A 15,127-nucleotide genomic window follows, 5' to 3' on the forward strand; every position below is an offset into this window, starting at 1 on the left:
GAGCCATACTTCATCTTTCCATACTTTTGTACTTTTTCTAGATATTTTCCAGCTTTTGCTCTAGAGATCTTTTTGACCTAGATTTCATTTCTCTTCATCTCTTAACCATCTTTTACAAAAAGAAGGTGGATTCCTATCCAATCTTGATTATTCGACTTGGATGTTGATCAACCTTCTTCCGAAACTTGCCGACCAAGCTACCATGAAAATGAGTAGCTAAGTCCTCCATTTGTCAAGGTTAGATGTAGATGATCATTAGCTTTGTGTGTAAATGTAAGGATCTTCATTTGTAAACTCTTTAATGGTGAATATATGATGAAAACTTTGTTCTTATTCAAAACTCTTTGTGTTGGTTTATGATCGAGAGATGTTTACCAACTCTTAACCTAGGTTTTCATCCAATCTTGTTTGTTAGCTAGAGATAGTAATGAATGATTTTGTTCACCATAAGGTTGAACCAAAAAGTTGTCATTTTGATAGATTGTGTTAGAGATAAATAATGGATCAAAATGGGAAAACTCACAATGTGTGTTCGAGAGAAACACATTGGGAGGACTTTGTGAAATAATTTATCATCTAAAGGAGTTTATAAGATTGTTGACCGAACAAATACATGCAAAGTGATCGTTGAACCCTAACTTTGGCAATATTTCTCAAATATTCAAACCATAACTTTTACCGCATTTTATTACATTTTTATGCAAGATAACGTGACAACAACCAAAACCCTATTGTTACCTAAAGCTAGAATTAATACAACCATCGAATGGCGGTGATATCTTACAATCCCTGTGGATACGATAACAAAAACCCGACACTTAAAATTACAATTAACAGGTACCAGTGCCAAAGAAGGATGGTAAGGTGCGAATGTGTGTAGATTACAGAGATTTGAATAAAGCAAGTCCCAAAGATGACTTTCCACTTCCGCACATTGATGTTCTGGTAGATAACACCGCTCAACACAAGGTATTCTCATTCATGGATGGATTCTCAAGTTATAACCAGATTAAGATGGCACCTGAAGACATGGAGAAAACTACGTTTGTGACGCAATTTGGCACTTTCTATTACAAAGTAATGCCATTTGGTTTAAAGAATGCAGGGGCAACATACCAGCGTGCTATGGTGGTTTTGTTCCATGATATGATCCATCATGAAATAGAGGTATATGTGGATGACATGATAGCCAGATCTCATACTAAAGAAGAACATCTCGATCATTTATACAAACTGTTTGAGAGGTTGAAGAAATACAAGTTGAGATTGAACCCGAACAAATGCACCTTTGGAGTAAGATCCGGTAAACTCTTGGGCTTTATTGTCAGTGGTAAAGGAATTGAGGTTGACCCGGCTAAGGTGAGAGTTATTCAAGAAATGCCAGTTCCTCGTACAGGTAAAGAAGTCAGAGGTTTCTTGGGACGTTTGAATTACATTGCCCGATTTATCTCCCATTTAACTGCTACTTGCAAACCCATCTTCAAATTACTGAGGAAAAATCAAGAGATAATATGGAATGATGAATGTCAAGAAGCTTTTGACAAAATCAAGAAGTATCTCCAAGAACCTCAAATTCTGATGCCACCAGTTGAAGGAAGACCTCTAATCATGTATTTGACCGTGTTAGAAAATTCAATGGGGTGTGTGCTGGGGCAACATGACGAGTCTGGTTGAAAAGAGCATGCAATATACTACCTTAGCAAAAAGTTTACCGACTGTGAAACAAGATACTCACTGCTTGAGAAAACTTGTTGTGCTTTGGCTTGGGCTGCTCGCCGACTAAGACAATATATGTTGAATCATACCACTTTATTGATTTCTAAGATGGATCCTATCATATATATATTTGAGAAACCTGCTCTCTCCGGAAGAATAGCAAGATGGCAGATGATTTTAACAGAGTATGATATCCAGTATACTACCCAGAAAGCAATCAAAGGAAGCGTGTTAGCTGATCATTTGGCTCATCAAGCAGTTGATGATTACCAATCTATGAATTTTGAGTTCCCTGATGAGGATGTTATGCTTGTTACTGATTATGAAGAACCTAGACCGGAGGAAGGACCCGAACTGGGATCCCGATGGACTATGGTTTTTGATGGATCTTCTAATGCATTGGGAAATGGTGTTGGTGTTGTAATTATTTCTCCCAAGGGTTGCCATACGCCTTTCACTGCTAGACTATGTTTTGATTGTACCAATAATATGGCTGAGTATGAAGCATGTATTTTGGGACTCAGAGCTGCTATAGACCTGAGAATCAAGTTTTTGAGTGTGTACGGAGACTCAGCCTTAGTAATCAGTCAGATCAAAGGAGAATGGGACACTAAACATCCGAATCTCATCCCTTATCGAGAGCGGGTGTTGACATTAATCCCATACTTTGAAGAGATTACATTCGAACATATTCCAAGAGAAGAGAATCAGTTGGCAGACACATTGGCTACCATGTCATCTATGTTCAGAGTCAGATGGGACAATGAAGCTCCCATGATCACCATTGAACGATTAGATGAACCAGCATATTGTTATGAACTTAATGCTGATGAAGTAGAAGAGAAACCTTGGTTCCACGAAGTAAAACGATATTTAGAAACTCAGGAATACCCTGAAGGGGCATCCATCAATGACAGAAATTTTTTGAGGAAGTTCTCTGCTAAATTCTTTTTGAGTAATGGAGTATTATACAAACGTAATCATGATTCGACTTTGCTTCGCTGTGTGGATAAAAAGGAAGCAGAAAAGATTATGGAAGACATGCATGACGGTATTTTTGGAACTCATTCTAGTGGACATACGATGGCCAAGAAGATTCTGAGATCAGGGTATTATTGGTCTACCATGGAAGCTGATTGCCACCATCACTCCAGAACTTGTCACAAGTGCCAGATCTATGCGGACAAAGTACATATACCTCCTGCTCCATTAAACGTGTTGACAGCCCCTTGGCCCTTTGCAATGTGGGGCATTGATATGATTGGAGAGATTAAACCTACTGCTTCTAATGGACATCGTTTCATTCTTGTTGTTATTGATTACTTTACGAAGTGGGTAAAGGCAACCTCATTTGCTTCTGTCACCAAGAATGTGGCGGCACGGTTCATCAAGAATAGTCTTATTTGTCGGTATGGCATCCCTGAAAGAGTTATCACTGATAATGGTACTAATTTGAACAACAAGATGATTACTGAACTCTGCACGCAGTTCAAAATAAAACACCATAACTCTTCTCCGTACCGGCCAAAGATGAATGGCGTCGTAGAAGCTGCTAATAAGAATATTAAGAAGATTATACAAAAGATGACAGTAACATACAAAGACTGGCATGAGATGTTACCATTTGCTCTTCATGGTTATCGCACTTCAGTACGCACTTCGACAGGGGCAACTCCTTTCTCTTTAGTCTACGGAATGGAAGTCGTTTTACCAGTGGAAGTTCAGATTCCCTCTCTAAGAATTATGAAAGATGCAGGCTTAGATGAAGATGAATGGATTCAGACTCGACTCGATCAGATAAATTTGATTGATGAAAAGAGACTTGCAGTTGTTTGTCATGGACAGATATATCAGAAGCGCATGACCCGGGCATTTAATAAAAAAGTCAAGAGACAGGTGTATCAAATTGGCGACTTGGTGATAAAGCGTATCATTCTACCACAAGGTGATCCTAGAGGCAAATGGACTCCCATATACGAAGGGCCATTTGTAGTTAAGAAGGTGTTCTCTGGCGGAGCCATGATGCTTGCTACAATGGATGGCGAAGATTTCCCGCATCCCGTGAACGCGGACATAGTTAAAAAATACTACGCATAAAAGAGACCCGCTAGGTCGACATATCTAGGCAAAAGTAAAGGCATCCCGGCGAACCAAAAGGGTTCGGGCAAAAATTAGGGATAAACATATAAAAATGTACACCCGGCAAGTCGAAAACCTGAAAAGGCGGCTTGGGCAAAAAAGGGTATCCTGGTGGACTAAAAACCTGAAAAGGCGGTCCAGGCAAAAATTAGGTATTAAAGCGTATGACTATGTCCCGTTCTCGGTCAGCTTCACCAAAGTCAAAGAGACTGAACAAGCCAATCACTTCTATCCGACAGTAAGAGATGAGATGCTTGAAGACATAATAGCAGTAGTAGAATTAAAATCAATAGGACTTTTTTTTCATAGCTGTTTTTTCTTTGCTTTCTTGACAATTTCCTCTTACTAGGATTTCTGTCTCCTTGTATTAAAATGGCTTGTTTATAGGCCCTCTTTCAAAATCAATACAATTTTATTTCCAAAAAGATACTTTTGTTTTACTTTCTCCGTTTTGTTTGCATAAACGTCCATTGATTTAATTCGAATTAATATATGCATTTGAATATGATTGATGTTTACCGAAAATACATGCATAAAATAGAAATAGCAATTACTAAAAGACTTTAGGATCAAGGATAAGGTTTAACCATGCGTTCTAACAAATCCGGTTGCAAATCCTATTCCCCAGCAAAACCAGTTATTCCCAGAAGAAATTGGCACTACTAGACAGACTGGTCATCTCTTTTATCCCCAGTCAGGTTCTGTTGAATATTTCTACCATCAGACAGAAATCAAATATCCCCAGCTAAGAAAGGGTCATCAATACAAATATCTCCAACCAGAATATCGGGATTTATTTTCCCATGGCAAAAAATTTCAGACGCATAATTCATTCATGCATCATTTCACAGCATATACATGCATGCAATGTTCGCATTTATTTTCAAGCGCATAAAACATCTCATGCATCATGACATGGCATGAGGCTAACTCTTTTTTTTCCAGGTTAATTATCCTCCTGATACAGTCAAAATAAAGATTCATTCAGACGAATATCTTTATCGATTACATTCAAGATTCAGATACATCTTTCAGATATAATCCATATGAATATTCATTCTGACAAGCATTCTGATATCCTCCTAATGATGGCATCTTTAAGCCCATCCCAGAAATTTATTGCAAATACAACATATACAAATATTATCAGATATAGCCTAACGTACGACTCATTCTGATTCAGCCTAACGTATGGTTCCTTCAACTGTTCCAATACGGTCTAGCGTACGACCCATTTGGATATTCATCCCCTCAGATACTACCTAGCATACGGTACATTCTGAAATGTAGTCTAGCGTATGACTACCCCTTTTATCATCAGATACAACCTAATGGACGGCTCATTCTGCTACTCAGATACGATCTAGCGTATGATCCATTCTGATCTTTTATCCTCAGATACAGCCTAATGGACGGCTCATTCTGCAACTCAGATACGGTCTAGTGTACGACCCAGACTAGCTCTTCTCATCAGATACTACCTAGCATACGGTACATTCTGAAATGTAGTCTAGCGTACGACTACTTTTTATCGTCAGATACAGCCTAACGGACGGCTCATTCTACTACTCAGATACGATCTAGCGTACGATCCATTCTGATCTTTATTTCTCCCGATACAACCTAACGGACGACTCACTCTGCTACTCAGATACGGTCTAGCATATGACCCATTCTGATCCTTATCTCATCAGGTTCAGCTCACCCTAATATCACCTAATGGATGACTCATTATACGGTCTAGCGTACGACCCAGTGTGACATCCATGTCTTCAGATATGGTCTAATGTACGACGCACTTTGAAGCTCTCATCACCAAACTTTATGGATGGCATCTTTAAGCCCGTCTCCATCAAGACTATCTTTTAATTAACAAGTGCAAATTTTTGGGGCATTCTAAGTGTTCAATAATCTTCCACCTCCAGGTCACGAATGGCGTACATACCATTCTAATTCTCTCGGTTTAAGAATATTGAACAGGGGCAGCTGTCATACCCCAAAATTTGCCTGTTAATTGTTATGATAAATTGATTCATGCATGTCATTCATTTTACATTTGCATTCATTCATTAGCATACATTCTCATATAAATTATAAATTTTAATTTATTTATTATGTGATACAGATATAAAAAATAATAATGATTTTGGTTATCTGTATGATATAAATAAATTATATATATATATATATATATATATATATATATATATATATATATATATATATATATATATATATATATATATAAAAATAAAATAGTTTTAATTTAATGATAAATAAAAATAGATTTGAATTTGAATTGTATAATTAAAATTTTAAATTAATTTTATTTGTTAAAGCTCATTAAATTATAATAACTATTTTTTATAATTTAGTGACTCATGTTCCATTTATTCATTATTTATAAATAGTATTTATTTAGTAATTCATGTTTTTTACTTAATAAAATTTATTTATAAAAGTAACATTTTTTTTTAAAAAGCCCATAAATTATAAAATAATTTTGGTTGATATAAGTAAGAATAATTTTGATTTTTTTTAAATGATGAAAGTAAAAATAGAAATAGGTTTAAATTTTAATTCAATTATGTAACTAAAATTTAAATTAATTTTTATTTGTTAAGAGTCATTTAAATTATTCATTATTTATAATAAAATTTGTATTTAATAAATATTTATTTATAATAATAGATATTTAAGACCAAATCCAAACCAAAAATATATAAATAATCATAGTATTATTTATCATATGATGGTTTTGTTTTATAAAAATAATTTTGGCTCTAATTTAATAACAAAATTTTAATTTTAATTGTGCAATTAAAGCTTTAAATTAATTTTATTTTTGGTTTATTATTAAATTGCATTTTATTATAATTTAGAAAAGTGAAGTTTGAATGAGTATTCCATGCCTCACGTGGAATTTGAACTTTTGAAATACCAGCCCATGCAAAATGTTAGAGCTAACTCTCCTAAATTATATGGTGAGATCCTAAAATATAGGAAGGGATCCAAATATTTAGCAAGGTTAAACCCTAATCCACACCATTATAAATACTTCATATGGCTGCAGCGAGAGAAAAAAAAAGAGAAAAAAGAGGAGAGATACAGGAGAAGAAGATACACAAGGCAAGGCAGAAGCAAGAAGATTCACGGGCAGGGAAAAGAGAAGCAACCATAAAGCACTCATAGCCTGAATAAGAACAACACACATACAGTGAGCAAGCTAGAAGAATCAAATCCCCAGTAAGTGTTCATTATGGAATTTGCATCCAGCATGATTACCTTGCAATACTCCTTAATTTATGCATGAATAATATTGGTTTAATATATATATTGAGATGATGTATTCATGGTTTGGTGGATGTTGATATTGCTTTATTCAAGTATGCATCTGTTCTTGATATGTCATAGCATGTTGGAGAAATTTTGTTTGCATGATTAAAGAATTATATCTGCCATTTAATTATTATTATATGAGTGTTGTTTCTAGCATGATTATGTTTATTTTGTTAGAAAATTCGGTAAAATTAAATGGATCCAGGACTGAATCGTGATTGAGAATCATTTTCCTTAAAAGTATTTCAAGCACTCTTTTATTATGTCTTAGAGTTGGAAAATGCAAGAACACTCAGGATAATATCAGCCTTAATTTCGAGTCTGCACAAGACAAGTGAAGAACCCGAAATGCAAGGAAGGTTTTTCTGGAATTTGGAAGAGAAATACGTTTTTAGTTCTTATGTTATTTTTCTGAATAGAATCATATATTTATAGGAGATATGGATGTTGTTTCAAAAGTTTGCAACCTTTGATGAAACAACACCATTTCACCATAAAACACAATGTTTCATATATGACACTATTTCATAAGTGCTCAAGTGCTGCCTACAAGCCGCCACTAGCGCCTCTACGCCCACGCCCCCGGTCCCGGAGCTGGAGCCGGTGTCGCCGGTGGCAACACCGGCGAGGGTCCATTGATTGTGTCAAGTGGCATAATGCTTGGGACCACCACATGTCCATGTGGCACCTTATTCTCTTTGTTCCTTTGGTGAGTTAAAGTTCCAAAGCATTTATAAATGCTTTAAAGGATGTCTCCACTTTCTATGTGGGACTTAAAGCAAAGCATTAAATGCTATTTAACTCTTTTGTCATTTTGGAACTAATATTGCAAAACAATTTCCAACAATCCCCCACTAGTTCTAATAATGATAAAAATTATTCCAGATAGTGAAATATAAAAAAGTGTTAATACAGTTAGGTATCTTTCGATTTTAAACTTAACCTTAGTGAGGATAACGCAAAGTTTAATCGGAATGTTTGGTAGCAAAGCTTTTAAACCATTAATCCATGGGATCAGACCGGCGTTACCTTACACACACTCTTTAAAGGTTCTTCCTTTACATATCTCGCTTAGCACTTATTTATGGCCATATGCTATCCTTTTCATGAATTTTTCATGAGAGAAACTCCAACTCTCACTTTGAGACGGCACCATCTCAAAATTCACATAGGTGAGGTTCATATAGCATCCTTTCCAATAGATACTCTTCTTCGTTAATGAACTTCATTAAGAGGTTTTGGAAACCTCAACCCTCAATTCAACACAGTCAACCTTATTTCCCAAATTCTTGACTTACATCCAATTCAACGACTTGTTGTTACCCATTGAATCTTGAATTTAATGTTTTGTTAACATAAGATTGGGTTGATGCCGCTGTCGGAACTTTTATTTAAGGAGTTTCAACCCCATTCCTCTCGAGGTTGTTCGTACTAAGTCTCTGGCCAGTGGCTTAATAAACGGATCTGCTAAGTTATAGCATGTTCGTATGTAGGTGAGTGAAATGATTCCATCCTTAATCAATTTTCTTACGAACGAATGTCTAAGTCCTATATGTCTAGACTTTCCATTATACACTTCGCTGAATGCTCTTGCTAATGTGGCTTGGCTATCGCAATGTATCATCACTTTGTAGACATTGTCTTTAGCCAATGGAACTTCCAACAGAAGATCCCTCAACCATTCCGCTTCTTGACCGGCGGAAGCGAGAGCCACGAACTCTGATTCCATGGTCGAAAGTGTAATGCATGTTTGTTTCTTGCTCTTCCAAGAAATTGCTCCACCAGCAAGTGTAAATATCCATCCAGTTGTAGATTTATGGTCTCCAATATTAGATATCCAACTCGCATCAGTGTATCCTTCTAATATGGCAGGGAACCTTCCATAGTGAAGACCAAGGTCCTTGGTTTTCAGTAGATAGCCAAAAATCCTTGTAATTGCCTTCCAATGTTCATTACTTGGATTACTAGTAAATCGACTCATTTTACTGACTGCAAATGATATGTCGGGTCTGGTACATTGCATTAGGTACATTAGACACCCTATTGCACTTGCATATTCCAATTGAGCCATTGATCTTCCATTATTCTTTTGAAGTCTGTTGGCATGATCAAATGGAGTGGTTACTTCCTTAAAGTTTAGATGTTTAAACTTATCAAGCATTTTCTCAATATAGTGGGTTTGACTAAGTTCATAACCCCCACTATTTCGCTTGACCTTGATCCCTAAAATTGTGTCAACAAGTCCAAGATCTTTCATCTTGAAAGTGGATGTTAGAAACTTCTTTGTTTCTAAGATTCCTTTTAAATCATTACTAATGATCAACATATCGTCGACATAGAGACAAAGGAATATTACAGTGGTTTTGCACGTCTTTGTGTATAAACACTTGTCACAAGAATTAGGAATAAATCCATTTGAGAGTATTACAGAGTCAAATTTTTGATGCCACTGTTTTGGTGCTTGTTTTAGTCCGTATAAGGATTTGACAAGTTTACACACCTTTTGTTCATTTCCAGGAAGCAGGTAGCCTTCCGGTTGTTCCGTGTAGATTTCCTCATCAAGATCTCCATTTAGGAACGCTGTTTTAACATCCATCTGATGGATTATAAGATCATTCAAAAATGCTAAGGCAAACAACAATCTAATAGTAGTTGTTCTTGCTACTGGTGCGTATGTGTCGAAGTAATTTATGCCTTCTTTCTGTCTAAATCCTTTTGCCACTAATCTGACTTTATAAGTGTTTAGAGTACCATCGCTATGGTATTTCTTCTTAAACACCCACTTGCATCCAATGGGCCTTGATCCCTTAGGTAAGTCAACAAGTTCCCAAGTGTGGTTTGATACAATTGATTCCATTTCATCTTGGATAGCATCTTTCCAAAAAGTGGAGTCCCTTGAAGTTATTGCTTCCTTATAAGTTTTTGGATCATCTTCCACTTGAAGAATAATCGGAATGCGTTGAACAAAGTTCTTACAATTTCCCTCAACAAGATAAAAGGAAATAGATTGAGAATCAATCTCATCTGGTCCTAGATTCTTTGTTTTCCGAATTCTCTTGCTTATCCTAGGCTCGGGTTGTGGTTCAATGATTATAGGAGTGCCTTCAGTTTGTATTTCTACAATCCGAGAAGAGTTATCTTCATGAGATTCTTTATTAGTGGCCGACTCCGATCCTTTATCCTTTATGATAAGGTTTTCAAAGAATTCTACATCCCGGGATTCAACAATTACATTAGATTCTAGATTTAAGAGTCTATATGCTTTACTGTGTTGTGCATATCCTACAAAAGCACATCTTATTCCTCGAGGACCCAACTTGGTTCTTTTAGGGTCCATGTTTTTGTAGTATGCCACACACCCCCACACTTTAAAGTAACCGATATTTGGCGTTCTGCCTTTCCATGACTCATATGGAGATATACCAGTTTTCTTTAACGGAATTCTATTGATTATATGACAGGCGGACAATAATGCCTCACCCCACAAGTTAAGGGGTAATTTAGAATGCATCAACATGGCATTCATCATCTCTTGATATGTTCGATTCTTTCTTTCTGCCATGCCATTTTGTTGCGGTGTTCGTGGTGCCGAACATTCATGTATTATACCGTGCTCTTCACAGAATGCATCAAATTCAATTGAAAAGTATTCGCCGCCCCTATCACTTCTAAGGACCTTTATACTTTTATTTAATTGATTTTCGACTTCTGCTTTATAAGTCTTAAAGGCATTAAATGCATCATCTTTATGCTTTAAGAGATATACATGAGTGTATATAGAGGAATCGTCTATGAATGTAATAAAGTATCTATTCCCTCCACGTGTCAACATGCCATTAAATTCGCACAAATCTGAGTGCACAAGATCAAGTAATTTCGTTTTCCTTTCAACACTTTTGAAAGGCTTCTTAATCATTTTTGATTCAACACATAATTCACATTTTTTGAAATCCTTTATATTACATGAAATTAGTCCAGATTTAATTAGTCTCTTCATAGAACTAATACCACAATGTGCTAATCTATTATGCCATAAAGAAACGGAATCAAGCATGTAAGCGGAATTAGAAATTTCATTAATAATATTATCATTAGTACATAGTTTGATCATTCCCTCTGCGGAATATCCTTTTCCAATGAATACACCATTACGGGTCAAAATAAGTTTGCCCGATTCATATACAGATTTAATACCCGGTTTTCCTAATAAATCTCCACTAACAAGATTCCTATTCATGTCTGGAACATGAAGCACATTTACAAGTGTAACTTTCTTTCCAGAAGTGAAGTTAAGTTCGACCGAACCGGTTCCAACAACTTTAGAGCGGACTTCATTTCCCATTTGTACCTCTTGTCCATCAATTGCTTCAGAATAGGTTTTGAATGCAGCCTTGTCATAAGTAACATGCACCGTAGCACAAGTGTCATACCACCAACCTTGAACTTTTCCTTTGATTGCCATAATTTCGCTCACTGTAGCAATTATGTCATCATCTGATCGAATTGCATTGATCTCATTTTTTGCTTTATTTTGTCTGCAATCTCGAGCATAGTGTCCAGGTTTACCGCATACGAAACATCCGTTCTTTGGACCTTTATGACCGCCATAGTTCTTGAACTTGTTATGTTCTTTCTTTGGTCCAAGATGACTCTTCATGCCATCATGTCTCTTCTTTCCCTTGTTGGTCACAGCGTTTGTTTTGAAATGAGTAGGGGTTCTGATTTCTCCCTCTCCTTCTATTCCTCCTCGATTCGAAGATGTTTCTGAATTTTCTCCAAGGAGAAGTCCTCGGAACTGTGCAACAATTTCTTTCGGTAGCCTTTCCATGAAGGTGGTAATTTTGCAATAATTGCACCGACTTGGAAGGTCTCAGGGATGTTTATTTTTACTGCCTTTATTTATTGACCAGAACTTGCAATTCATGCACTTGGGGAAGAATGGGCTTAGAATCTAAGAATTTAAAATCGAAATATTTAGATATTAAGAACTTCTTCGTACCTTCCTCTTCAGCCTTGAACTTGAATTCTAGTGCCTTCCATATTTCTGTTGCCGATGGATTGTCTGTGTAGAGGTCGTAGAGACGATCAGATAAAGTATTCAGAATGTGTCCTCGGCAAAGCAGTTCTTCCTCCTTGCGTTTCTTGCGCTCCTTCTTGAGTTCTTCCGAATCATTTTCTGTTGGTTCAGGTATTGGTTGTAGGTCGGGATCAAGAACATAGTGAACCTTCAGGGCAGTCAATAAGAATGTCATCTTGTCTTGCCATCTTGTGTAATTTGTTCCATCAAATCGATCTAACTTGACAAGATCCTGGTTCATCACTTTGATGCTTGAAACAGCAGCGTCTGAAGCCATTATGTTACTAATACTTTTAAGATTGTTAGAAAATTCGGTAAAATTAAATGGATCCAGGACTGAATCGTGATTGAGAATCACTTTCCTTTAAAGTATTTCAAGCACTCTTTTATTATGTCTTAGAGTTGGAAAATGCAAGAACACTCAGGATAATATCAGCCTTAATTTCGAGTCTGCACAAGACAAGTGAAGAACCCGAAATGCAAGGAAGGTTTTTCTGGAATTTGGAAGAGAAATACGTTTTTAGTTCTTATGTTGTTTTTCTGAATAGAATCATATATTTATAGGAGATATGGATGTTGTTTCAAAAGTTTGCAACCTTTGATGAAACAACACCATTTCACCATAAAACACAATGTTTCATATATGACACTATTTCATGAAAAGATATGAAAATTGAATTCAAGTGCTCAAGTGCCGCCTACAAGCCGCCACTAGCGCCTCTACGCCCCCGGTCCCGGTCCCGGTCCCGGAGCCGGAGCCGGTGTCGCCGGTGGCAACACCGGCGAGGGTCCATTGGTTGTGTCAAGTGGCATAATGCTTGGGACCACCACATGTCCATGTGGCACCTTATTCTCTTTGTTCCTTTGGTGAGTTAAAGTTCCAAAGCATTTATAAATGCTTTAAAGGATGTCTCCACTTTCTATGTGGGACTTAAAGCAAAGCATTAAATGCTATTTAACTCTTTTGTCATTTTGGAACTAATATTGCAAAACAATTTCCAACATATTTCACATGCTGTTATTACATAATAATGATGATGATGATGATATAATGGTGATAATATAAATTATTGGTTGTCTTTAACATGTATGTGTAAGGTTTGTTTTATCATTATCACTTGTAGTAAAGAGAACTAATACATGAGTAAAATAATATAAGCTTCTTGATTTGTGCATGGCTATTTTTATTATTGCATGATGATTACATATGATCTTATTTTATGTGTGTGGTTTGATATAAGATGAAGTTATAGGTTTGTTATATTCACATGAAAGAAACAGCATGAGAAAAAATAAAGTAGCTTGCCGTAAGAGAGAAAGTTGTAACATGCATGGTGGTGTTGTGTCAAAATGGAAAAATCCATGTAGAATTAATATATATTTTAATGAAGGAGAATAAATAACGAATGGACCAACATGGCTCGTTGGTAGCTCCCCCCTCACTGCAACGTAGTTTCAGAGAATATATAATTTAATCTAGTTTATTAATTAAATTTTCATATATCACTTAATTAATTAAAATGGGCTATTTTGAATAATAAAAATCTAATTATATTTTTTTTTCTTTCTTCTCTTTTCTTTTAAAATTTCTTTAAATTTAGTCTAAGTTTTTCCATAAATTCATTAAAAAAAAAGTTTCTATTATTATAGACTAAAAATATTCTTAATTCATTCTTAAATTTAGTTTATTTATTTCATTCGTCATGAACTTTCTATGTAATAGATTTAATTAGGATTTTTTTTATTTCTTTCTTTTTAGTTTAATTAGGTTTTATTATTTTGTATGCCCTTTTAATTTTATACTCGTTAATTAAGATTTAGATATTTTATATCCCCTTTTAAATTATGTACCCCCCATCCCGAAGCCATGTAATAGCGTAGTCTTATTTTCCGCACTTTAATTTTTCCATACTGTGAATATAAATGTCTAGATGTATGCTAATAGGATTGCATGGAAAGATAAATAATCGAACTTAGATAAATTAATTCAAGATAATATATCATTTCCACACTTGTACCTCTAGGGTAACCCTCTCTTTGTTGCCTTACGATATTACGGTCATGTCCCGCGAATGTGGGGATACCTTTAGCAAAGACCCTTTCGATTAAATCATCATCATCCCTAAACAGATAAGTCATAGTCCCTTCGATCAAAAGGTCAATGTCCCTACAAGATAAATCATAGTCTCTCGAACGTTGCCTTCGAATATATGACCTTGTCCCTCGAACGTTGCCTTCAAATATATGACTTTGTCCCTCGATGGCCCTTCGTTGTAGCCTACGATTAAATGATGATCGTCCCTTCGAATGCTAAGGTATCCTTACAAATGTTGCCTTCAATGGCCAATCGACGACCCCACGATGTCCCTTTACATCCAAAGGATAAGACTACTTACTTCTCAATAGTAAGGACAGTTTTACCCTCCTAAGGATAGGAAATACCTATAAAGACCTTGGTTAGGTATAACTCTTAAATGCTTGCTCACAACTTAAAATACTTTTCACACCTCACACTTTTCAAAACATCTTTTAGAAAATCACCACTTGGTATACATTCGCACCAGAATCATCGCCGAGTTATATTTTTCTAAACATCTTTCAAAATCAAACGAGATAAACACTTTGTATACATTCGTACAAGAATCATTACAAAGTTAAACTCTCCTATCAAAATATTTTCTAAACACACCATATTTCTCAAACACTTTCTCAAACAAGGAAAACATAAGTGAGTTAAGCAATTAAGAGCCCATGGATAACCATGGATACAAAGGGTGCTAACACCTTCCCTTTGTATAATGTACCTCCCGAACTCAAAATCTAATCAAGGTCTTTCCTGTTCTTTTCCGCCTTTCC

The 15,127-nt window shown here is 35.8% G+C and overlaps 1 protein-coding gene across 1 annotated transcript in view; it reads right to left on the reverse strand.

Moving 5' to 3' along the window:
• Window positions 1–12,022, reverse strand: part of LOC127094740 (uncharacterized) — a 72,634-nt gene extending 60,612 nt beyond the window's left edge. Inside the window, exons 1-4 of the mRNA XM_051033530.1 lie at window positions 11,203–12,022; window positions 10,804–11,046; window positions 10,040–10,590; window positions 9,695–9,790 (exon numbers count right to left, since the gene is read on the reverse strand). Of these exons, the coding sequence (XP_050889487.1) occupies window positions 9,695–9,790; window positions 10,040–10,590; window positions 10,804–11,046; window positions 11,203–12,022 (1,710 nt within the window). The remainder of the gene's footprint in view (window positions 1–9,694; window positions 9,791–10,039; window positions 10,591–10,803; window positions 11,047–11,202) is intronic.
• Between the last annotated feature and the right edge of the window lie 3,105 nt (window positions 12,023–15,127).

The sequence above is a fragment of the Lathyrus oleraceus genome, chromosome 6, assembly GCF_024323335.1.
Source record: "Lathyrus oleraceus cultivar Zhongwan6 chromosome 6, CAAS_Psat_ZW6_1.0, whole genome shotgun sequence".
NCBI classification, from domain to species: Eukaryota; Viridiplantae; Streptophyta; class Magnoliopsida; order Fabales; family Fabaceae; genus Lathyrus; species Lathyrus oleraceus.